The sequence below is a fragment of the Clinocottus analis genome, unplaced genomic scaffold (assembly GCF_023055335.1).
Source record: "Clinocottus analis isolate CAN_PGR_092001 unplaced genomic scaffold, fCliAna1.0.p SCAF_3, whole genome shotgun sequence".
Classification (NCBI taxonomy): domain Eukaryota; kingdom Metazoa; phylum Chordata; class Actinopteri; order Perciformes; family Cottidae; genus Clinocottus; species Clinocottus analis.
In genome coordinates this window covers 3716653-3742267 of record NW_027176042.1, presented here as the reverse complement: position 1 = coordinate 3742267, position 25615 = coordinate 3716653, and the positions used below count along the sequence as shown (strand labels likewise).

Sequence of the window (25615 nt, the reverse complement as noted above, 5' to 3'; positions counted from 1 at the left end):
TTGAGGTTGCCAGCCACAAGAGCTTGTTACAGAGAAGTATTAGAGGAATGGTAAATGGATCACTTAACATGCTTTACGCAACATGTCATCATTTAAACATTCATACACTGAAGACAGGGGCTACCATGCAAGGTGCCACCTGCCCATCAGGACCATTTATACACATTCATAGACTGCAGGCATAAGGAGCAATTTGAGGTGAAGTGTTTTGCCCAAGGAAACAGCGACAGGGACTCGCGAGCCGGGGATCAACCCTTTGATTGAAGGACCTGCTCGACCACTGATTTTTTAGTAGCCCCTACAAGCCTGAGGACTACTCTGTATTTTTGAATTGTCTATGATGCTTTCAGGTTGTAATTGTTTGTACTGTATATGGAGAACGAGAAAAGAGACAAAGATCATTCTGAGTAACAATTGAATAGGAATAGAAGAAATGAGCATTCATTGGTAAAAGAAACTGGACGCTTTGCATGAAAATGTGAACAGGTTTAAATAGGAACAGCTTCTTGTTTCAGTGCCAAGTGCACACTTCTAAAGCCAATAACATGGATTATGCAGGTGTGATGCATAAGAATCTCCCAGTACTTCATTCATGAGTACTCAAGTTTAGGTATATACCACAGTTTTACCTCAGACAGAAAGACAGACACTGCTCTGGATCAAAGGGATTCTGTGTGAATCTATTCAAACCTTTTATTGGACAAGTGTAGTAACTTTTGCATATTTAATTTGGATTAAAAAAACTTGCCTCCAAACTATATATTATGTTTGTATTGTTTCTGCATCACACTCACAGTATGTAAGGCCTGAAGGCATGCCAAAGAGACAACACGCTCATACTATAGCAATGGAAACCTCAATGGGCTTGAGCCATCATCACTGATGTTGTTCGTTATGTGTGCTATCCCTACGATGACTTGTCAAAATTCATACTGTGAAAGAGGACTCTTGCTGCGTCTAGAATACCCTGCGAAGCCTGCTGCCTCCCACGGCACAGGAATATTAAAAGATAATGGATGGATGGATGTATCAGTCCAGAATTGAGCTGAGCTGAGTGTAACCTTTCCCTCTCCTGAAATCAACACCCAGCAACTGACTTTCTAAAAAAGCTTCATACAGAAGATAATACACTGCTTCTAATCAAAAGAACGGCTATATCAGAGAATTTGTGTTTCTATAAGGCTGGGCTTTGACAAGAGACAGATTGGGTCATTAGTATGATAATATTAGTGTCACATGCAGCATCAATGAGATCTCCAACTCGCTGTATGCTATCTAGCACACTGTCTTTGTTTTCCAAGATTTTATTTCAGGGTCCAGTAACTTTTTCAAATGTATTCATATACATTATTTGCTAGTGTGTTTGTGTGTGCGTGTGTGTGCGTGTGTGTGTGCGTGTGTGTGCGTGCGTCCGTGGGTGAGTGTGTGATCGAGTAGAGACCTCTCGCCGTTGCGGTGATTTACACTTTTTCAAAGCAGCTTTGATTTGCTGTTATAAACTGCCATTGACTGCCTGCTGATTGCCGGCATACATCGTCACTTGTTTTCAGTTTGAATAAATTGTACTTCAAGGCGCTTTATATCTCATTGGTGTCGAGACGGGGGGTTAGTCAACTGCAGGAGGTATGAGTCAATCATAAATTTCATCAGCGGTTGTTGCACACACACTGTGGAGCCCTGCACTCTAATGAGTGTACCTTCACAGTCATGAAGAAGTGGTGAATGAGTGACACAGCACGTATCAAACGGATTTATGGTTTGATATTAATACTAAATTGTATTGATACCAAAAATCCCCTGAACATCAAACAGTCCTTTGTGTGCGACAGAGAGAGAGAGAGAGAGAGAGAGAGAGAGAGAGAGAGAGAGAGAGAGAGAAAGAGAGAGAGAGAGAGAGAGAGAGAGAGAGAGAGAGAGAGAGAGAGAGAGAGAGCTGTGTGAGGGAGACATCTCTAAGCCCACAAAAATACGAGGTACGTCTGCTGAATTTAGGTTTAAATAGTTTGATGGCTTTTTGTTTGCAAAGTTTTGCCAAACAGATTGACAGGTAACTGTAGCATACCATAGACTGTATAGAAGCAGTGGATGTAGTCATGGTGACGTCACCCACTGATTTGTGGACTGACATTTTAACGCACTTGAGTTTGGCATATCATTTTTTTAAATGAGTGAGCAGTAGTTAACATATTTAGAGAAGTGACGTAGAGATGCGTTTACGGCTCTAGTAGAAATCTGTCAATCACAGTCGCCCCGCCCTAAAGCATCCCCTGCTTTATGGTCTGTTTGACTCTAAATGAGCATCATGCTTATTGAAGAAGACTTGAAACTAGAGATTGATGCCATAAACTGATTTACAATGTTTACTGAGGGAATAAATCAATAGATGGACCCAATGGACAGTAGACAGCAGGATGAGGTGTCATCACATTTGGTTCACTTTTTAGAACCGGAGGTTGCCACCTGCACCATGCAAGGCCCCACTAAGAATACTGAGAGATCTCCAATATTAGATTAACAACCCCAGCACTTCCTCATCCTTCCTTCCACAGGCCCTCCCCCTTTCCTGATCCTCTGCTCTCTCCAAGTTGCTATGTCATCTGGATGGATTAACAGGCCCGAACCCTGATACGGATCACAAGAAAAGCAATCACTCGGCCTTTATTCAGATAAGGGCACAAGAGTTGGCATGGCAAATTGAAGGGGGGAGGGGTATGAGCAGTAGCCTCTGTGTACAGTTGCCATGGCGACCACATACAAGAGGATAAAGGGCACTGGGGAGTGTTTGCAGGAGTTTGTGTGTCTGTGCAGTGCTCACAAGTGTGTAACCATTTGAATGTTTGAGGTACACGTTATCATCAGTACACAATTTATATCTCTCTCGGCACACACACACACACACACACGTGCACATGCATACACACACATGCACATGCACACGCACACACACACACACACACACACACACAGTCACACATACATCAAAGTGGACCAGGACAGCAGCAGTTCTTTGATGAAGCACAGTTGTGGGATATTTGGTCTTTCTTCTGTCGTTTGTGTTTTCAGAGCAAATATGCACAGACAATTCAAGGATTTCACAGTAATACCGTACAACTTCTCAACCACAGAACATTTCCTGATCTCGTTTACCTTTCATGAACAGAAAGCCAGCAGATCATTTGTACAGACAGACAAAATGTGAGAAAAGAAACTTGAATTTACAAAGTGAAAAGAAACACAGGGGAAAATTTGCGGCAATGGCAGGTTCGCATGTTTGCAATTGCATCGTCTGTCACTCAGATAAATGGGAAATGCTGCTGGAAAATTGTAGACAAAAGGGCACAGCCTTCGCAACTGTCTCTTGACTCTAAATTTAAAATAGCATAAGTTCACAGAGTCCTTTTAACTCCCCAGAGCTGCTGCACAGTCTCTGTAAACGTGGCTACCCCTATATTAGAAAAATACAATTTCCGGTGTCGAAAGTACAACTGCCTGTAGACTTACAAATCAACCCGGGGCATAATGAAGCTGATCCTGTCACTTTAAAATACTATTTGTTACATAAGTGCTGAGGAAAGATAATTACATTGTGGAAGGAAATGTTTTATATTTAATGGTTTAAAGGTATCTTATGCTTAAGTAAAAACTGTGAAGTTGTACACAGCATGTAGTCAGCCTAAGAAGATACATTTAATGCAAGAGTTCACTGAATAAAAGGGAACATCGGGCGTAGATACAAGGTCACAGTGACCGAGGTGTGAGATGTCACATGAGCAGCCGCAATCCTTAAAGTTAAGGCTTGATCACGTGTACATGAGAATAGTGAGGGCCGAGGAACATGAAATTAGAGGTTGGCGGGGGCTGTAAGTGAACTGATTGTTACCTTATAAATAATATGTCTACTTGTTTGTTCAGGAGTTGGGAAAGATAGATGTGGAAGGAGGATGTTGTCTATATACCGGATCTAACTCGTTTTATTTGTAAACTGTGTTAAAAATAAATCTATGTGAAGTGAACTCTGATCCAAACTCCTTTGTGTACTCTGGGTATTCCATTACTGAGGTCCTGTTGGTGAGTTCCTGCGTCGCTTCACCGAGCAGTCAGATAGGAGATCAGGTTTTTCAAAGATTAGCCTACATTGCCTCAACACTATAAAACATTTAAAAAGCTGGAAGCAGACAATTTTGAAAATGAATATTGAATTAATATTCAAATCGTGTAACATTTATTTGATTAGTTACTTAAAATCCAACAGGCAAACCAGCGCTACACAGAATCAGGTCATTCGGACATGTGCACAAGTGATAGCAGCAGAAACATAGCAGATGAAACAGCAGACAAAAGACATAATTATAAACACACAAGTAAGAAAAACAAGACACCCCGACACGAGGGCAGCCTGACAGCTGATTATTGGAAGACACACAAGGGAACAGAGCAAGGCTGACACGCCTAATACAACGTAGATGATCACAGAATAAGGAGGAAAAACCACAAGGACAGGAAGTCAATCAGCCACAGGACACAAGAGGCACAGGAGATTCAAAACAGGAATCAAACTAAATAAAAACCAAGATCGTGACAATCCATATTACACCGAGAAAGAGCGTTTCTGAGAAGCGACGTTACCGTTGAAGTCATTTCAGTGAATTCACCCTTTGATTGATCATTGGCATCATCATTGATTATGTTTCTATCAATTCATGGATGGAGTGTCTCAGCACTCACCATGCTTTCCGGCGGGTTGTCTCCAGTCTATTCTGACCAGTTAGAGGCTTTCAGTGGCTGCCGACTCCACCGCGGCCCTAATGGCTGAAACCCATCTGATAAAAGGAGAGAACACCCACTCTGTTCTCCCCTCACCACATATCCGCTGCGTTGGCCTGCAATTAAATTTGTCTCCCAGCTCCGGCCATCATTACTGCCAAAGGCACATTCATCAAAAGAGATATGCCCCGCATTTTGACTCCACTGCTCTTTATGTGATATGTGCCGTTTGTTAGACAAAAATCATCTCATCTGCTGCTCCGGGGCGTTCACTGTCCTGTTTGAAGTAATGCTTCAATCAACAAGACATACAGACACAACTGGTCAACAGCATGGGTTTCGGCAACAGTTTTATCAAAAATGTGGCGATCAATTTATCTGCCTTTGGTTACTACTGGTTTTTAACATATAACAAACAGGGACAGAAAGACATGCATCCCAAATTTAAAAAAAAAATCTTCATCTGGTCGCATTAGTGATATTCAAATATCACAATTAACCTAAATCAACGCTGCAGGTGCAGTAGTGCGTTCACTCGATTGCTCGCAGGCCTTTGTTTTAGAGACAATGGCAAAGCAAGTGAAGGTGTGACACCGTAGACAGAGGTTTGCATATAGACGGTACCAATAATTGGGCCAATTTGATTATTACATTATTACATTTGGAGTGAACACACACACACACACACACACACACACACACACACATACACACATACACACACAGAGGAGCAAAATGGTTTGGAGACAGCCGTGTGCTCTTGATGTGAACAGCTGCATATCGCGGGGCTTCAGTCCTGTCTGAACATGGTCCCTCTCCTCTAGCGCCTGCACTGCAGCACACATAACATCTGAAGACATGCTTCCATATCAGCAGAGAGCAGAGCAACAATGTGATGCACAGCAGAGAGGTCTGGAAGTAAGATGACTTTATTAAATTACAACTTTGGTATCATACTCCTTTTCAAAATATGATGACTTCTCAGAGAACATAGATATGTGGGACATGTTTTGAATATGCATGAGCAGAATTAAATGTATTAACTGAATTTAAATGAATCAATGTGTTACTGACTTGACTAGTTGCCACACACACTTTTAAAGATGTTATGTCCCCAAAGATAAAACCTGCTCATGTGTTGACTTAGCAGAGATAACATTAAATGAGAAAGTGTAATCTCCAGGAGATCAAATTTGAAGGCAACTCAAAATGTATGAGAGCCTCCCTGCATTGTATTATAATATATTACTGTATGCATATAATGAATTGAAATAGACACATGTTGCTGACTTTTGCAGGAAAACTCATGGTAAAAAACGAGGAGTATCTTTTCATAAGATATCATAGGTACCGTTGTTTGAGGATGCATTGAAATAATACAAATTTTCCTCCTTTGGTTGGAACACAGCTTCAGCTATGCAGTACTGAATGACTCATAATGTAGACTTTCTGCAGTTTCTGCCTATAGGAACATAAACATATTCTATGATAGATCATAATTGCACATTTCTTGGGCTGAGCTTACAGAGATTTTCAGCATCTGACTCATTGTGCATGAAACAGAAAGCAGTTGCTTCACGAATAAAGGCAGCAATATGTTGCTCTAAAGCCCGTTGGGAGGGCCAGTGCTCTGCTCTGTCTGACTCTTCTTAAAAAACATCAAAGCAGAGCCACGGGCGGCAAAGGATGACAGCAGGGGGACAAATCCTAATCCAGTTGCCATAAACTGCATCTGTGCTTAACTGGTCCTAACCACGGTCCCGTCCAGGTTACACACATGCTGGGTCAGCCTGCTGGTGAGAGGCAAAGTCAAGACATAAGCTTGTGTGACAATGGATGTTTGAACATTCAGCTAAGTGGAGGGATTTCCAAGCTCACAATATGGCTTAAAGGATTACCTCATATGCTGTCACTTTGGATTTAGAGCCTGTTCAAATCATGTGCATGTTTTCGACGCACGTAAAATAATATTTGTGCAGAAGTTACAATTGATGCCATATCATCTTTTTAATTCAGCCGACCATCTGTCAGCGCTTTCAGAAGTCTTACACACCATGCAATGATTCATATTTATGTTACAAATCTGGGCCATCTTCATCTCCAGTAAACGCTCTGCTTTACAGTAACCATTGTGTGACATTAGTTTTTTAACTGTGGCTTGGTACTGTTAGATTTTAATTGGCAGTTATTAGCCACAGAGTGCAGCTCCTGCACCATGAAGCCAATATTTACTCCAAGCACTGATAACTGGAAACGGCTCATTTAGTGGAAATGTCTTTGTTTGCTGTAATAGCCTGGGCCTCCCTTCCTGTCTGCCTCCTTCTAATCTTCACCAGCCATGTTTAGACAGTTCAACTCTCTGGTCCTGCTCTTATTCCATTTTACACTACCACCAACACCCCAATGCTATTTTTCCTCACTCTTCTCTGTCCTCCCTCTTTCTCATTATTTTTGTTGGCAAGAGTTCAGTTACTCCACTGTTTAATGTCTCGCCACATGCTCCAAAGAAATAGGGGGCATCAGTTCACACTTCTACTACCAGGTCCATAAAAGTCCATCTACAATTGAAGCTATTGAAAATAAACTTGTAATGAAACTATTAAATGCATATGAACCAAGTGTGTGTGTGTGTGTGTGTGTGTGTGTGTGTGTGTGTGTGTGTGTGTGTGTGTGTGTGTGTGTGTGTGTGTGTGTGTGTGTGTCAAATATAAGCATACACAAAGGGGTCTGCTTGATTTGGGGCACTTTAGATATACTTTCTATAAACTATGTATTGAAAGCAAATAGCAGCGACATTGAAAAATGCAGGCTGATCAGTCTTCTGACTGACAAGTGATTTTTTGGTGTGAAACAACTAGAAAATAAAAGAGGATAAATTAGGAATAAAAGCCTGTGTCTAATAATAGCCTGACTCGTTTCATCTATTCTAAGATCAGGCAGATATGGCTAATATAGACATTGCACAGCTGTTGGATGGACGGAGCGAGGAAGCCTTTCACACAGGAATAAAATCAGCATACATTAAAATGATAACTCATTCAGGATTGCAGAGAAGCATCACAAATGCAGAGTAACAGCCTCGCCATCGCCAACAAGACCTCCTATTATCCCTTCCCTCGTGTCTCCATTTAGAGCTGTATTGCAAAAGACAGCAACAGATTTCTCAGCTTACAGCTCATTAATTCAGAGCGGTTACTCCAGAAATGGCAATTGTCCATGACGAGAGGAGAAAAGAAAAAAAAGCTTCTATTTTGTACCTTAGTCTGACATTGAAAGAGCTTTTTAGGATTCATTAGGAAGCAGAGTGACCAGGAAATAAAACCTGTTGGATAAACTACAGGATGCTACCAGCTTAATTTACAACGTAGTTGATGCGTTGTCACAGCTCTACGATCTGCAATGAAGCTGGAGGTGGAGCTGTGTTTGATGATAATAAAGTTCTTTCTAATTTTATTCACCTTAGTTACAAAAATGGTGAGCAACAAACTTTGATATTATTTCAACAGTTGAATCAACACCAAAACATTAGTTTCATAAAGGCGTGATTAAATAAAGACACGACAATTAGATTCATTAGATTTGATTGCATGATTCTTCTCCTGGAGGCTACACTGCAGTCAGTGAAGAAGAAAAGGATATTTTGACTTGCAAGCTAAGTTGCTACTATGATACCAACTTCTCTCTTCTGGTTTAAAAGTTAAGGATCAACCCCCAACCTTTGTTAGTTTGTCAAAACAGTTGTAACTCATGGTCCACTTACTAGCTATTTCCAGAGCTTTCATCCCAAAAATTGTAAGGTGCTACAAATGCAATCATAATGACTACTAAGCTTGAAAGTCAACAGATCCATCTTGAAGGTCGCTAATAGGTGGACTTTGGGTTGGGATGGTTTTATTGACTGCCCTTTTCAACGTCAAACATGAACGTTGATGCTTCACTTGTTGAAGAAAGACTGTCGGTATGAGACTCCAGCGTCAAAATCACTTGATACCTCAAGCATCCAGGTTGTCCTCTCAGAGATGACTGAGGTTGCTTGTCAGAAAAGAGTTGCCATATGTATTTTTCTGGTGTGGACTCTACTGAGATTAAAACCGCACTTGCCAACTTTGCAACTTGATTGCCAGAAGTGGAAGTGGAAGATAACATAAAGTTAACCTGGAAAGTTTTAAAGAACCTCACAACCCATTATGTGACATATTCGTAATCGACCCGCACAATAAAAATGATCATTTTTAGCAGCTCGTGATTATATCATGAGTCCCGCTTCCTCTGTACAGAGCACTCATTCACTAATATTAGTAAAGTAATAACTTTGAATTACGGTTGGCCACTTTTCATCCTAATTTCTCGCCTTTCATATCATCAGACACAGTGGCAACTTTGTTGGACAATCTTATGCAATCCAGTACAACAGCTAAGCAATATACTCTGCCCTTCCACAGACAATGTAATGTAAATGATAAATTGACCTTCTTCCGACCATTCAAAGAGCTATTAATATATATATATATATATATATATATATATATATATATATATATATATATATATATATATATATATATGTCATCATTCCACTCATTCATACACCGATGGTAGGGGTTACAATGCAACTTGCCACCTGCCCATCAGGAGTATCTAACATTCACAGAACCATTAGGAAAAAGTGCCTTGCCCAAGGACACATCTACGTGAACTAGTGGAACTGAGGATTGAACCGCCGTTCTTCTGGTTGAGGATGACCCTGCTCTACCGCTGAGCCACAAATTGTGTGTTTTGAGACACTTTCCGTGAGTTAATAATAATAATAATAATAATAATAATAATAATGAATTAATAATTGCATTATGTTGAGGTGTTTTGCCAATTTAAAAACATGAGGGGGAATGTAAAAACAGCTTTCTATAAAATGCACTGCAGGACAACACCAGAATGATACAACATCAGTAATGAACATGAAGTTAAATTAACCGCTCTAAAAATGAAAAGAAAAACTGTATAATTTGTCATATCGCTTTTTTAATTTAAATAAATATGAGGCAGCTGTTTAGCAGTCATGAATCATTCGCCTTATAATTACATTTTCATGCTAGAGAGAAAGCACTAGTTTATTTTGTAAAACATCTCTTTATCTTCATTTTAAAAACTATAAATGCCTTGTGACCAAATCCAAACGAGGTGTATAGATAGCAACAGACCTAACAACACCAACAAGGATGCTGTCGAGGATTAAGAGTGTAACAATTTGTAGTCTTAAAAGGAAAGCATTTATTTGAGCCTTGGGTTTTCCTGCCAGATTGCTAGTGGTTTTTTTTTCCTCCCACAAGCTTTTCATTTCATGCCTACGAACATTTCACACTTTGTTATGTGTAATATTAGTTTTTCTATATTCGTTGCTTGTGTGGCTCAAATATGCTAAGATAAATATGGTATTTTAACCACACAATGTGTTGTTTTTCTGAGATTATCTTGTGGATCAAATGTGATTTTAACTGACTACAGAGATTATTTTCAAAGATCTAATGACTAATGAATTATTGTTAAGAATACACATATAATCATTTATTTCCTAATTATTTGAATTGTTTCTTTTTATGCAAAAATAAAACACCATAGATTACTTGAACAGTATAAAAGGGTAACTTCTAGAAAAGTTAAAGGTTTACACTGACTTTGGGGCAAAACATGTCTTGTAGAACAGCTGCTTTAACAAAACAAAGCAACCACAAAAACGTTACGATGTGGTGCATACTCAATCAGCAATCAGCAGCAAAAAAGAAAAATCATAAAGAATGATGAAGATATATTTGCTCTCTTTTTTTTTCCGCTGTTCAGATCCGCAACGTGACACCATGATATGAATTGAGTTTCATGATCAGTTGCAACACCAAGTATCAGGAAAATGAACAAACCTTTGGATTGTTTGTACATTTGACATTGATTTACACAGGTGGTGGGCATTTAATTAATGAATGATTGGTAATCAAAAATCAATCAATACGTAAATATAATTTAAATGATATAATTTTAATTAAAACCTTTTAGATTTCCAGTGTTTCAAACTATTTGATATATGGCAGTCTTTTGCTGTTGTCTGTGTATTACTTCAAGCAGATTTTCTGTGTCTTTGTCATCTGAAGCACTTTTAGATGTATCCACTCTTGAGACGGCTTTCAAAAAGCTCTGTTTTAAGATGGACTTCAAAAAGCTCAGTTTTTTGCTGTGAAAAACACCACCTGAGTCCGTCAACGGGGTAAAAAACAAGAGTGTGTTTGAGTGTGTGTGACTTAGCACATTTATATGCTGAAAGGCAACTCCCTCCAGCGAGTGTCGGAATGAAACAGTAAAGGGAAAAGACGAGAAAAGGATGAGGAGCCCCGACGGTGAGCAGGACCCCCCCCCCCCCCCCCACACACACACACACACACACACACACTCTCCACTGATGGACTGAGCTCTGACAAAAGACTGTCCAAGTACAGGCCAGCCTCCTCCAGCTGCCAAAAACTGACATATTATTACCACATCAATCTGGTTTTACAGCCCAGCTCTCTGCCCTGTTATTATCATTACGCTCTGCATATATTAATAACTAATTTTCCATTCATGAAATACCTGGCACTTGAATAGTGGATCATCTATGTATAGCAGCCTGTCTTATTGTTCCTCCCCCGTGCTCAGGCTGCTTCACTGCAATCAGTTTGCCGCAAAACCTGCTAAAGCCTCCACACAATGAAAACTGCACACAGAAATAATAATCGGTGACAATAAAGATAGGTCTTTTTCAAAAGCAAAGATGGAAGACGGAAGAACGTGACGAAAACATCTTAGGGAAGAAGTTTAGACAGTTTTCTGTACAAAGTCTTTGACTCAGACTCGAAGACCACTGTTTGCATCCTGTCAATGGTAGTTTTCCCTAAATTTAACCAAGTATTTGTTTGGCATTAAGTTTACCAAACGTTGATTACAGAGGAGATAGAGCGGGAGTCATACTTTGTTGGTTTGGATTTCATTGGTGAGTGCTGTCACTTATCCTTTAGGAAGCATGATAAAACTCCAATATTTCATTGTGAATTAAAGAAGAAAGAAATTATCCTTTATTAATTGTCTTGGGGAAATTTTTCTCTGCATTTGACCCATCGTTGATTAAGGAGCATGGGCTGCCCTGAGAGGCACCCAGGGAGCAGCTAGGGGTTAAGTGTCTTGCTCAGGGTCACTTCCACATGTGAACTATGGGGGGGACTGGGGATCGAACCAGCTACCTCGTGGTTCGAGATGACCACTCATCCCCCTCGCTACAGCCACCCATCAATTAAATGTCTATACAGCAATAATGGGCCTATTCAAACGACAAATCATAGGTTTATTGTGGCCCTCAAGCACACAATATAAACTAAAATGCAGAGGTCAGTCTACAGCAGCATAGTAAACTAGTAGATAGTTACTGTGAAGTTACAGTAAAATACATTAATTACACAGTAACATACTGTTAAATCTTAGTAATATCCTTCCATAGCTATACTGAAAACACAGCATACTGCTGTGTTTTCACAATCATTTACTGTAAAAAAAATAATTAAAAAAAATGTTACTGCACCTTACTTTGAGACTAATACATTGAAGCAAATGCTAAGTCTGGTCAATATTTATGTTTTTTTAATAGTAAATGTGGTTTAGTGGTGAACGAGGTTGTTTTTCAATCAGAGGATTGGTTTGATCCCCGGCTCCGCTAATCCATGTTGATGGTATGTGGCATACATTTATCCCGCTGTGCCTGCGGTATATGAATGTGTGTGTGAATGTTAGATACCATTTTCTCTAAGGTCCATGACCAAACCAATGTAATAAAAACTGACTGGATAAATCAGCTACATTAAATTTGTTTGCAACAAACTAACAAAACCCAATAATGCCATTTTGTCACATAAATAAACAACTGAAGAGAAAGATGGACAGAAGTACTGCATATGAAATGTTAAACACCATACAATTGAGGACTGACCTGGCAGGCGTTATACAGGAGCTGGTGCTCAAACTTCTTGATGCCCAGGATCTGCTGGAACATCTCGTACAGCTGGTCCTTGCTTAAGATGAGCTCAGAGGCGGCGCTGGCCGTCATTCTCTGCTGGTGCTTCCTGGGGTCCTCCTCACCTCGGTAGATGGTGTCGAACTTGGCGATCCAGGAGCTCAGCACTGTCTCTTTGCTCAGGCCGTCAATCTCAGGCAGACTGCGCACCCGCTTTTCTATGTGCTTCTTAAAAACCTCCCGCGAGTCGCTGGCCGAGCAGCCACCGCTCTGCACCATCCGGGACACACGGTCACTCTTCAGGAAGACCTGCAATCAATTCATAAATTGCCAGATTAGTGGTTTTATTTTATCCAAACGATTTTTGGTTCAAATGCAATTGTATGAGGTACTTCTAGTAAATATCAGTTCAAGTGTACATAATAATTCAACATATTTTTACCCCTTTATCTTGTCGTCAGTGAGCTCTTTCTTCAGGAAGCCCATGTCCACCAATGTTATAAAAAAATGAACATCCTGTAAGTCCATAATTGTGTGATAGTAAATCGAAATTAGGAGATACTATCTCATAATTATGACCTACAGGATCTTCTTTTTTTTTTAATCAAAGTGGCGGTAATTGCTCTCTTCAAAGTCACCAGACTTTCCCAACAAAAACCAACACAATCTCATCCCAACTCGTCACATACCGACTCGTGTATAGGACCCTTGGCGTCACTTGCTAACGCAATGGGCTGCTCAGCATTTCACGCTATGGCGCTCCACTCCAGTGGCAGTAATCACATGGTAATATTGTGAATTCAAAGAAAAAAACATACTTAGTTTAAACCACTTAGTTAGGTTTGGGAAACTCGATCGTGGTTTGGGTCCGAAACACCTTGTTGGCTTCACACAGGACATGACCAGCAGTCTCTTGGTCGAAAGTCCTATGTTCATTCAATGAGTCACCTCACCCCTATCTAAAAATGCTTTACATTGTCGTTACTTGAAAGCAAGTCGCACAAAGGCTCTAGCAGCGGCCTGTTACCGGCCAACGGTCCAGGTCGGTTGGTACCGGGCCGCACAGATAGAATGAATTTTAAAAAAGTTTTTAAAAAATGTATTATTATTATTATTATTATTATTATTATTATTATTATTATTATTATTATTATTATTATTATTTTAAAGAAGAAAACAAAGTCTGGAAAATGTTTTATTTTGAAAAAGGACCGGACACATTCGTCCGTGCGTCTGAGCCTCTCACGAGGTCACGGAAAAAGGAAAAGCTAGCAAACCCACAAGCAATAGCATACCCACAAGTTTGTTAACATTTGTCAACAAACCCAATGAATGGAGCCTGTCCGTACGAGAAGAAGATCAGCTGCTGGAGATCGCGAATAAGTACATTTCACGCAACAATTCTGCCGGTGTTCTGGATCAAACAATATTAATATCATCATCATCTGTACCCCCCCCCCCCCATCTTTTTCCACATATTGTAGTTGATTATATACATATAAATCAGTGTATGAGAAATATGTCTATATGTGTACTGAGCATTTTGATTTTAATAAAGGGGTTGATATATGTATCAAAATGTTACCTCACTATGTAGCAGAGGGCATGTTTTCATCAAGGGAGTATAAAACACACTTTGAGGATTTGTTGAGTCGGAAACTGCTGACAGCGAAGTGTGTGTATTCTCTAGGATCACAGGGACACCACTTTGTCATCGTCATTTCTCAGTGTTGTGAAAAACACAGATTTGATTCCATTGGCCTGCATGTAGAAATTCCAGAGATTTAAAAGTTAGAAAAATCAAAACAAAACTGTCTGCATACTAGAGTAAGTACCCTCCTCATAGCCATCCTAAAACATTGTTTTTCTACAAATTAAGAGAATAAAGAAAGATGTATAATCACAACTATACTTGGAAGGCCGTAGCTTGTGATGGATGGGTGGTAAATTCCTGTCACCTGCTGTCAGGCTTCTCGTAACCTATTGTCCCCTTTTTCCTCTATCTTTCTATTTCTGTCTCGTCTTCCTTCCGCTCTCTGTCTGCTTGCGTCACTTATAGCCTGAAGCTAAAGCCGGGCTGAGAGCTGTGGGTTTTAATTGAATTGGATAACCTGTGCCATCAGCTTCATCTGTTAAATATCACGCCGTTCTCGTTTGGTCTGCTTGTTGCTGGCACATTAACTGATAAGGAAGTACCAGTCAATGTGTCATGGCTACCAGCCCAACAGATGCACTGCCTTTTTTTGCTCTATCACCCAACAGCCCTCAAATCCCTTTGTAAATTTTGTTCCTGGACCGGCTTTTAGATAACACAGGTCGCAATTATGCAATAATGTCATAACAACTGATTTTTTTTACTTGTGCTCTGAAGGAAATCTGAAGTATGAGCATGTGGGGTGAATTCACAAAAGGCCTGTTGTGAATCTATTTGTCAAAAGATTAGTTTTTAATAGTATGACATTTACATTCTGTTTTACTTAGTATGGTGATATGTTTAAAATTAAGGTATACATAATTAGTTGCTTATTAGCATGCATCTTGTAGCATATTGGCTCTTTATTAGTCGTTATATGGCACTTATCAAGGCCTTATTATTCTGCATGAATACATTACATACACTTTGAAGAGTTCTCACTCAATTACAGCTTAATTGTATGAAATACATAAGTTGTACATAAATTATGATCTTAAAATGATAAAAGAAATTAAACTATGAGCCTATGGTGGCAGTACCACAATATTTAACACTTGCAATAATACATATTGTCTGAAGTAACATATGTTCCGTATTCTATAGGGAGGTCTTGTTTAAGTCACTCAGAATTAGATTTTTTTTTTCTTCATTTACTTACACAGGTTCTCTGGAGTTGGCCCCTCTTCACACTTCGTGAATGCATATCAGCAAACCACTATTACGAGAGTAGGCCTATTGAGACGCACAGGTTTTGTTCCCATTCAGTGGGAGAAGAATCAAGACTACAAGCCTTGAAGAAACTTAGCTAAATATTTGTATGGACATCAGAAAATCTCTGAAGGGGCTAAATGTACCTTAATGTACCATTACGTAATGTACCAACATAACATACTTTGCATTCGTTACGTTTGTAACATACTCCGCTTACGTCATGTACGTTGCTTCTTAAAAAATGTTACGTTAATCATGTGCGCGCTAAAGGGTTGCCCGGTGCATTAAGAAGTGATGCCAAGGTGTACTGACAACGTGTTACAATGTTAGACATCTGAAGCTTATTGTTCTCGCAATGAGTAGCTCCGGTTATATGTCAAATGTCGAGTTGTTAATGAACAGTTCAACACAGACTGTACAGAAATGTGAAGTGCAGAGAAGATGCTGGCTCATCTGTCATCCTATTGTATTTCTCTCTTTTATTCTTGGTGGATCCAGCCCATTGCATTCTGGTGGTTCAGGAGCACATTACTAAGACTGCCTTGAGGAGCTCAGTGCGCGCTCTGCATCATTTATCAGAGCTAAGACAAGTTATCCCCGCTGAGATACTTTACTCCACATTATTACTGTCTCTGTTTGGACAGATTCATTTTCAACAGCTTGCAAGGGGAACTAAACTGCATGCAAAATGTAGTTTGGACATTTGAAATGATATAACGGTTGTAGACATGTCATTTTGTGTAACATACCTGGCAAATAAATGGTTCTGATTGCGATTTTTATCTTATATAATTATATTTATTGTAATTCAGTTTTTAATTTTTCCCTCCACAGGGATATCAGAGGCCACATACAGTACAACATGCTGAGTTAATGTGTTATCAAACACAGAAGCCGTATAATACAAACAGTCAAGGACATACATAATTCTACGAGATGCCACAGCTTTTCCATTAGTTTTTAAGTTGTGGCACTGTTTTCAGTGAGTCATGGTTCTTTGCGTGGGCAAAAATAACCCTGTGCTTTTATTTTGAAGGGAATTTTCAATGCAGCAGAGTGCACTCTTTACTTGCGTGACTTTGCATGCCAGACTTTTTGTGATAGTTTGCTACTGTAAGCTATTGTATTGTGTATTTGGGCGGCACCCAGGAAGCAGTGTTCGAGTGTAGGTTTATGAGACTTTCATTCTGAAGGGGAAAAATGAAAAGAGAGGTGCGGAGAAATGTTTTGAGTGAAAAGAGAAAGACATAAATAAAGTAGTTGAACTAAACTAACGAAGCAGTGGGTTGTTATTTTATTATTATTACACAGTATGGGCACAAGAGGAATCCTCGGCTACACTAGTACTTGTAATAGTGCATATTCGAGCAGTTACCACTAATTACGTGGCGGTACTTCGGCTTCCCAACTCAGGTGCCCACCGGCACCTGCTAGCAGATGCCACTAATTCTATGAATTGCCACAGAATTTGCCAGTAGTTTAGAGGCATCTTGGCACTTTGCCAGAACAAATCTGTATAAACCTGATTAGTTTTTGATGAAAGTTCTTTCGACAGATGAAACCAAGATTAACTTGTACCAGAATGAGGAGAAAAGTGTAGCGAAGGAAAGTAATAGCTCCTGATGTGAAACAAACCACATCATCTGGTTAACATGGTGGAGGCAGTGCTATGGCATGGGCTTGTATTGCTGCCAATGGAACTGGGTCACTGATGATCATTGAGGATGGCACGGCTGGTAGAAGTAGCAGGATGAGTTTTATGGTGTTTAGGGCTTCACTATCTACTCAGATTCAGCCAAATGCAAAACTGATTGGAGGACACTTCTCACTACAGACGGATAATGACTCAGAACAAACCGTGAAAACGACCGAAGAGCTTCTCAAGGCAAAGAAATAGAATATATTTCAATGGCCAAGTTAGTCACCTGATCTCAACCTAAGCGAGCAAGCTTTTCAGTTACTTTAGATAAAACTGAAGGCAGAAAGACCCACAAAAAGCAGCAACTGAAGGAGGCTGCAGTAAAGGCCAAAGATATCAAGGGAGGAAACTCAGCATTTGGTGATGACTATATTTATATTATATTAGTTTGTCCAGTTACTTCTAAACCTCTAAAAATATGGGGGACTGTGTAAAAATGGCTGTAATTCCTAAATAGTTAATGCTGTATATTGCCATTGAAATAAAGCTGAAAGTCTTCACTTATATATTGACTGCTTTACTTCAAACCTATTGCAGTCGTGTAAATAGGCAAAATTAGAAAAACTGTGTCACAGTCCAAATGCTTCTGGCCCTGACTGTATGCATTCAATCAAAAGGATTTATAGCACGGTTAAAACAAAACAAATGTAATATCTGTGTTGTGAGTATACTAGTGACAGAATTGCAACACATAATACAGACTCACCTCATAGTAGCTCTGGACAGCGTTGATGAAGGCCTCATCAGCAACGATCTGGGTGTCTCCACTGAGGAATGCCTGGAAACGCTCTTTGACTGTCTGCAGATGCTGCTTACTGATCTAACAGAGACATAACAAGAGCAAAAGAGGATATACATTAGAAATCTTGAAATTTCTGAGAAGTAATCACCTTTGCTTATGAAACGCCTACTTGGTCATCCAACAGGATATAAAACAGTTTGCTAATCGAAAGAACCTTTAACCAAAAGTACTATTAACATATGAACTAAACCCAACTGTACTGTGCTGTGAGCTTTTATTTTGAAGTACTCGGTTTGTAACTCCAGGGTGCAAAGAGGTTGTTTGTGGCATTGCTTTTTGACATGGCCACTGCAGGTAATGGTAGCCACTGTGCGACGGTTGCTCAGTTACCACCTACAATCTCTCCATTGACACAGTGATATGCGTGCATGCCGGGATGTGTATGATTAAAGTTACCCAATGAACATTATCATATGTAGAACTGAGTCCTCCTTCAAGAAAGACAATAGCATGACAATGAAATGACCAATAAAAGCCTCCCTCCCTGCTAGCAGACTCCACACCCATTGGCCAGTCTCCGTCCGCAGCCCTGGTAACCGTTACCATGGCCACTGCAGCAGAGGAAGCAGTATGAGATTACAGCTTCCATAATGGGGGTCAAAGTTCACAGTTCAGATTAACTACAGTGGAGACAGCTGTGTGCCAATGTATATCCATAATATATTGGTTGTGGATCAGTGTGTTGTCTCACTTGGTTGAAGAAATAAAAGAAGTAATATATCTTCAAAACTAAAGCATCTTAATACATTTGCAGATCTTCTGTGTCATGACTTTAGTTGACATACTAACAGGGTGCCAGGCCCCTCAAAAATTCTCACCTTTAATTTAAACTTTATTATTGAAAAATACTTCTACAGGGAAATAACTCCAAATACCTGGTCCCACTTTGTTTTTGCGAGACCACCTTCCTTATTCACAAGACTGTAAGAGGTGGACTGTCAGGAAAATGTCAATATAGGTCATTTTAACTGTTCCTGGAAAGGACATTCTCCAAAATGTTTGAATTGTTAGAAGTTATGTGGTTATTGGGTGCAGCTTTTAAAATGTAAGGTTTCACCCACCTGACCTCCCTCTGGTGCACTATACAAGCCTGAGAGTCTGTGAAAGTAGGGTCCCTCTTTGTCAGTCAAGACCACAAGACACTGTTTCTGCCCCATGCGCCAGTCATGTCTTCATTAAATCCCTGCAGAGGGTTATTGTCTATGCATCCATCATAAAGCTAAAGAAACGCCTTTATTTTGACATTTCCATGACACCACTGTGTGAACAATTCTATCAACCTCTTTTTGACAGAACCTAGTAATAAAATGGTCAAATCATATTTGAGTTACTGTTAGTGAGCTAATATCAAAGTAAGTGACTGTCTTAAATAGACACGTAAAATTGTCTCATATCCATGGACCCCTGAATTGAATTGTATTGAAAATCACATTACGGTAGACTTCGTGATGCCAGCAAATATGGTATTGTTGTCCAAAAAAAACAATATAATAGGGTATTGTGAATTGCATTCCCATTGCTTTGTGCTGCTCCGTATCACCACAGACATGAATAAGTGTTTATCTCATTGGTTGTCAAAGTGAGGTCCAGGCTCTCAGCCAGGAGGTCTTGAGATTTGTCCAAGGGTGCTCATCATAATTAAGAATAACAAGCATCACCTTATTTTACGTCCATTTTAATCCACTAATTAATTAATCTTTTTTGCAACTGTGGGTTTCACTGTATAAAGAATCGTCCTGTTGAAATACAATAAGTATATGTATATTTCTGCAATCCATTGAGAGCATTAACTTGACAATGTGACAACTCCCTAACTGAGATTCATGTTCAGACAAGGCAATAAGGTTTTCTCTCGTAAGATTAATTGAAAGCTGTGCACATGCTTGGCTCAGAGGCGTCATTCACACTCATGCTGTGGTTAACATCAGATGCTGTTCCGCTAGCTCTGTCTCATCCCATGCGGTTTCTGAGAGCATGCTAATGAAGTAATTTGTGCTTTATTTTTAGTACAGAAACGAGAACTGTTGGAAAAACTGTTGAGAGTTGCAAGCCAGTATTCAACCATTAAAGCAGGCAAGTGCACAGTCTTCTTGTTGAGTTAATAGTTCAAAAGCAACAGAAGAAGTTGCCAAGCAGTTTGGTCCAGAGAAGAAGAGTTCAAATTGTGAGGCTCCTCACAGTCGGCAAACAATGTGTGGGGAAAGGTACCAGTGCATAGCAATGTTTGGAGAACTAGGGGCCCGAGACCACCGCCGGCCACCACCTGCTCCTTCCAACATAGAGATTTGATTCAGCAGCCAGTCTGGTTTTCTCCTGTTGGAATAGATAGGCCAGCAGCACGCTAAAACCAGCTCACTCGCCTGCTAAGAGGTTAGCATATATGCTCCAGACTAAAGTTAGCGACTTAGCTTGCTATGAATGAATGAAGCAGAATAACGGCAGCTAGCTTATTAAATCCCACTTGCACACTTAAATACTATGGTGTTATTGATGACTCTTCTGAGACCACTCTTGTTTTATCAAATATTACACCATACACCAATGTCATGGGGCATTTCTAACGGGGTGACCATACACTGGGGAGATATTGATTTTAGCAGCATTAAAGTACAATTCAGTTGTTGAAAACTGTGATTAAGGATGTAAAATGGCACATGTAATTTATTCAGTATTTATTTGGACAATGTGTAACATACATTAGAGCAAAGTCAAAAGTGCTCAATTGTGACTGCTGTTTTACTTTTAAAATAGTGTACTAGTATACATTTTAACTTCAGATTAAATGTCAGATAAATGAGTTGTTTTGAACATCACATTTGAACATGCAGATTCGACCGCTCAACAACACAGTCAGCAGTTGCAGGCAGCACCAGCACTGGCCATGACACACAACTTATGGCAGGGACAGCTGTCTGTTCGTCTATGTGCACTCTGTAAAGAGAACATGCTTAGAACTAATTCAGCATACTGTTAATGGTGACAATTTGTCAAAATCTGAATAAAACTAAAAAAGACAGTGCTGATAGTGTAAATCACTCAATATATTGCAACATTACACTTTTTGTCAACATCTTCCAAAACATTATGGGAACATTTATCATTAAATCTAAAGTAATAAGACAAAGAGTGGGAATGTAAAAAAAAAAAAAAAAAAAAATTTTTAGTTGTTTTGTGACTATACTAATAATGCTCAGAATGTATAATACAGACACATATGGATAATTTATGCTTTTGAGTTATAGCTGGAGAAGGCAGAGCATGTCATGCTTTAAAAACTACTGGTACATAACTACTGAGCTCCGATGCGGCCAGATTATGATTATATTTCATTTATAAACCTCATAATGACACACACGGTGGCACTCTATGGAGTGATTTTTTTCTCTACGAACAATCTTCCCCTTAGGGTTTCCACTCTTGGCTCTCTTTTCTGAAGATATCGTTCCACTCCAGTCGTGCATGTTAGGAGGCATCTGTTCTAATGTAACGCTCTGTTGGCACTGCCACTCCAGGGTGGCGATGACAGCGAAAGAAGAAAAAAAAAGAAAAGAGGTAGAGAAATGAGAGGAGCATTCCAGAGAGGGGAAAGAGAGCGATGTAAAAGGAGAGTAGTGAAAAGAATAGAGAATTAAACAGAGGGAAAAGAGAAATATGGATAGGAGGAAAAGATGAGACAACTTGTCACCATGTATGTTTGCGCATATGTAAAAATTGACAATAAAAATGACTTTGACTTTTGAGAATGTGGAGAGAGGGCCAAACTGTGTTGATGCTTATGAGACAGCGAGTATTACAGCCAATATGGAAGCATGCCAAATTAGCAAATGTTCTATATTTGACCACTTTCAAAACTGCACTAATCAATATTGTTGATATGAACAAAGGATCAAACAGCTTGGTCTAATGTAAAAGTTGTCACGCATTGTGACAAACCAAGAGAATCAGAAACTGACTCTGCAGTTTCCCTCAGCTCCATGGAGCTTTGTATTTCTTTCAGTGTATTTTTGTTGTTCTCAGTTTGGTCTCACTACATTTTTTTCAGATGCAGAATCTGAATTTCTGTCCCAGTGGGTAACATTTATTGGAAGGACACAGTATTCAGTTGTCTCAATGCATCTATGATTGAGCTACTGAAGCGAGCAGATGATAGGGGTGAGCCTTGAGGTGATGTCCAAGTAACAGTAAAGCACAGCAAAAGTGTAAGATCATTAATCCAATGAGGTTTTTTTGTTAAGGTTTTTTCAATGTAAACATGTGAGAAATAAAGTGTAATTACACAGAGGTATCGCAGTGGTTTGATGAAGAAAATAGTTTAATAATTTTAAAAGATGTGGTCATTGAATATATTTTGTGTTGAAGCATTGAAAAGGTATCCCCAGTTTAGTTCACGCTGACTGTGAACAGTTTTGAAAAATAGTATATAGTATTGAGAACATGATGACTATAACATATCAATGGTTAGCTTTCTCCTTCTTGCATTCTGCCTCAAGGAAAAGTTTGAAAAAAACTCTGTTTTATAAAACTTAGATTGGGAACAAGGACCACGCCCTGAACACAGCTAATTTCCCGTGCAATGAGTACTTAAGCAAAGCAAACCCGTTCACTTCCTCTTTGACTCAGTTTCCACATCTTCCCCGTCCCAAACCTGTCCCTGTCTTCCTATTTCTCTCTCTATCCCCTCTCTCTCTCTCTCTCACGGGATAACAGGAACGCCATCACCAAAACGTCTTAAGAGACAGATCCCACTCTCAAGTCTCCATTACCCGTCATCCCTCGACCTCCATCCCGACAACCCTCCACCCCACAATCCCCACCGCTTCCTCCCTCAACCCCTTTCCACTTCCTAAATTTAACCCTCTCTTTCCATCTTGCAATAAACTATTTGAAACCCATATCGCTATTAGTGTGGTCTTTGTTAGTTATTGGCTACACAGACAGACAGACAACAGCAGAGTCTTTGGTGTGAGTGTAGGATAGCCAGTTACTACAGCTGCCATCTGGGAGATATCACTGCTGTGGACTTGCTTAAGGCTACAGCATTGTGTGTGTGTGTGTGTGTGTGTGTGTGTGTGTGTGTGTGTGTGTGTGTGTGTGTGTGTGTGTGTGTGTGTGTGTGTGTGTGTTAGAGAGCTACAGAAGACCGGCTAAGAATAACTTATATCATGATGTGCACATGTGGAGTAATCACACCTAAAATTGGACATATATGACATAGTTGATATATATATTAGGTAGCTGGCTATTCTGATAGATAAGTCCTACCTACTCCACTCTACTTCCAGATTCATTAGACCAGTGAGATACGGCTCCCCCTGCTACAGGCACTGTAAGTGTGAATATTGGAGCTTTGTTGGTTTGCTGCCGACAGGAAACTCATATTATGAAGCTCTCAAACATGCCATTTTCAGCTCTTGTTGGTGAATCAGTTTTGAATATTACATGAAGGAAGTGGAAGATAGAAAGAATAAAACCATATATGTTAGAGGCGTAACGGTACACAGAGGACAGATTGGTTCATACCTGGGTTTAGGAGTCAGTTCAGTGAGCTGAGTTCGATACAGCTGATGCGTTAAGAAATGCACAAGACTATGATGCTTTTTCTTTATTTTGAACAGATGTGTGTTAGAGACAGACACAGTCCTTCTGCTGGAGACTCAAGTAGCATTTGGCCCACTATTATCATATTAAACAAGGAGCATTTTAAAAATATATATAAAGTCAGCAGGTCACAATAGGCTATAAAACAGAAAAGCATCTCCTGTGTTGTAAAACTAATAATACTAAATAAATAGAGAAATAAAAATGAAACTGCAGCAGACCTGAATTGCTCCCAAACCACATATTTAAAGAGCACCAAGCTCACAGGTTATGTCCGTGGTCTAGGAAAGTTCAATCAATATTTGGCAACATGAGCTACTCGCTCTAAAAGTAAGTCTGAAATGTATGGTGTCATCTCGTATAAAGTCTGAGCTGCTCCAGAAACAATACTGGGAGACACGAGAGATATGTTGTGTTGTTTTCTTCCAATGAGCTTTATTTTATTCTAGTGTTCACAGCTGTGTGACAGAAAATATATCCATATCCTCAGAACATTCCCGTGGGTGCTCTCAGTGTCATCTTCTGTATAACAGCTCTCCCCATTCATCGTCTGTGGAGCAGTTCCACACTTTATACTCAGTGACATTATGGGATTTTTAGCACTTTAGTTTTTGGTTTTGGTAGCGAGTTGTTCATGTTTCCTATTATTGTTGGATTGTCTTAGACCATAGGAATGACGAGTTTGAATTTTGAAAATGGTCCTCAGGCGAGATGAAGGCGGGTCTTCAAGTAACATCGATTAATTTACTGTTCTTACTCAGTGAGCAAGCTAGAGAGAGAGAGAGAGGGAGAGAGAGAGAGAGAGAGAGAGAGAGAGAGAGAGAGAGAGAGAGAGAGAGAGAGAGAGAGAGAGAGGAGAGAGAGAGAGAGAGAGAGCTTGATTCATGTCATTTTGCATTAAGTAAACCGATGGAACACCACCACAACACTCTGATTAGACAAGCAACGCAAGCATTTCAAATTCCAACGAACCAGCCTGAAGCACCTTCATATTGTTCAGACCAGAATATTTGATATTGGTCCAGAGTCCTTGAGACTTTTGTTAGGTCAGAATATCTTAATATCTTTCACCTGACAGAGTATAAAAGATGATCTGGAAAGCAAAACTCTACAAAATCCAAATTATGAGAATTTGAAGAGCTCTGTTGAGCTGTACTTTGTACGCATCAAACCAGAAAAATATCCATCTGTGATCACGGAGAGAAACAATACCAGAGAGAAGCTCAGTTAACAGTGAATGAAGAGTGAGACTCACTGTGGACTCATAAAATATATGAACAAACACTTTAAAAGAGGTGTTACTGTAACAGTTTTGAACCAAAAGTGTGCAGGACTCTGTTTCCCGGGGCCGCTTCCCAAACTCCACAGATTCCTTCATCAAATGATCAAGTCCTGGCACTTAACTTAACTTTTTTTACATCTGCTTGTCAGCCGGGGGTGCTGCAGCTGCTGGAGATGTCTTGTGTGTGTGTGCAGTGTTTTACTGGATGGTTGGATTGTTTTGTTGTTACAAGATGTGACTGGTTGTTTGGTGGTTATTTGGACAACATGCATTGTTGTTGACCCGACGGGTTTAGGCTGGTCAAGTTGGTCAGCCAAGAGGCACAACATCGCGAGCCGAGCGCTACGTAATGGAACGTTGCTCCATGGAGTGAGCTGTTAAACAGCTGATAGAGTGATTAGGTTTTTCAGCTGTACAGACGCATTGAAGGCGAAGATAGGAAATGCCTGGCCCGCCACTGGGAATCACACGATACCAGAAAAGAGGCAAAGCCATGAGGGACAGATCCGGCATGCAGGATTCAAAGTTATTAATCATAT

The 25615-nt window shown here is 39.8% G+C and overlaps 1 protein-coding gene across 5 annotated transcripts in view; it reads right to left on the bottom strand.

Annotated features, from left to right (window-relative positions):
- Positions 1-25615, bottom strand: part of cadpsa (Ca2+-dependent activator protein for secretion a) — a 145425-nt gene that overhangs the window by 105390 nt on the left and 14420 nt on the right. For all 5 annotated transcript variants that reach the window (XM_068593402.1, XM_068593401.1, XM_068593400.1 and 2 more), the window contains 2 exons: positions 18101-18214; positions 12767-13099 (listed from right to left, as the gene is read on the bottom strand). In XM_068593402.1, the coding sequence (XP_068449503.1) occupies positions 12767-13099; positions 18101-18214 (447 nt within the window). The remainder of the gene's footprint in view (positions 1-12766; positions 13100-18100; positions 18215-25615) is intronic.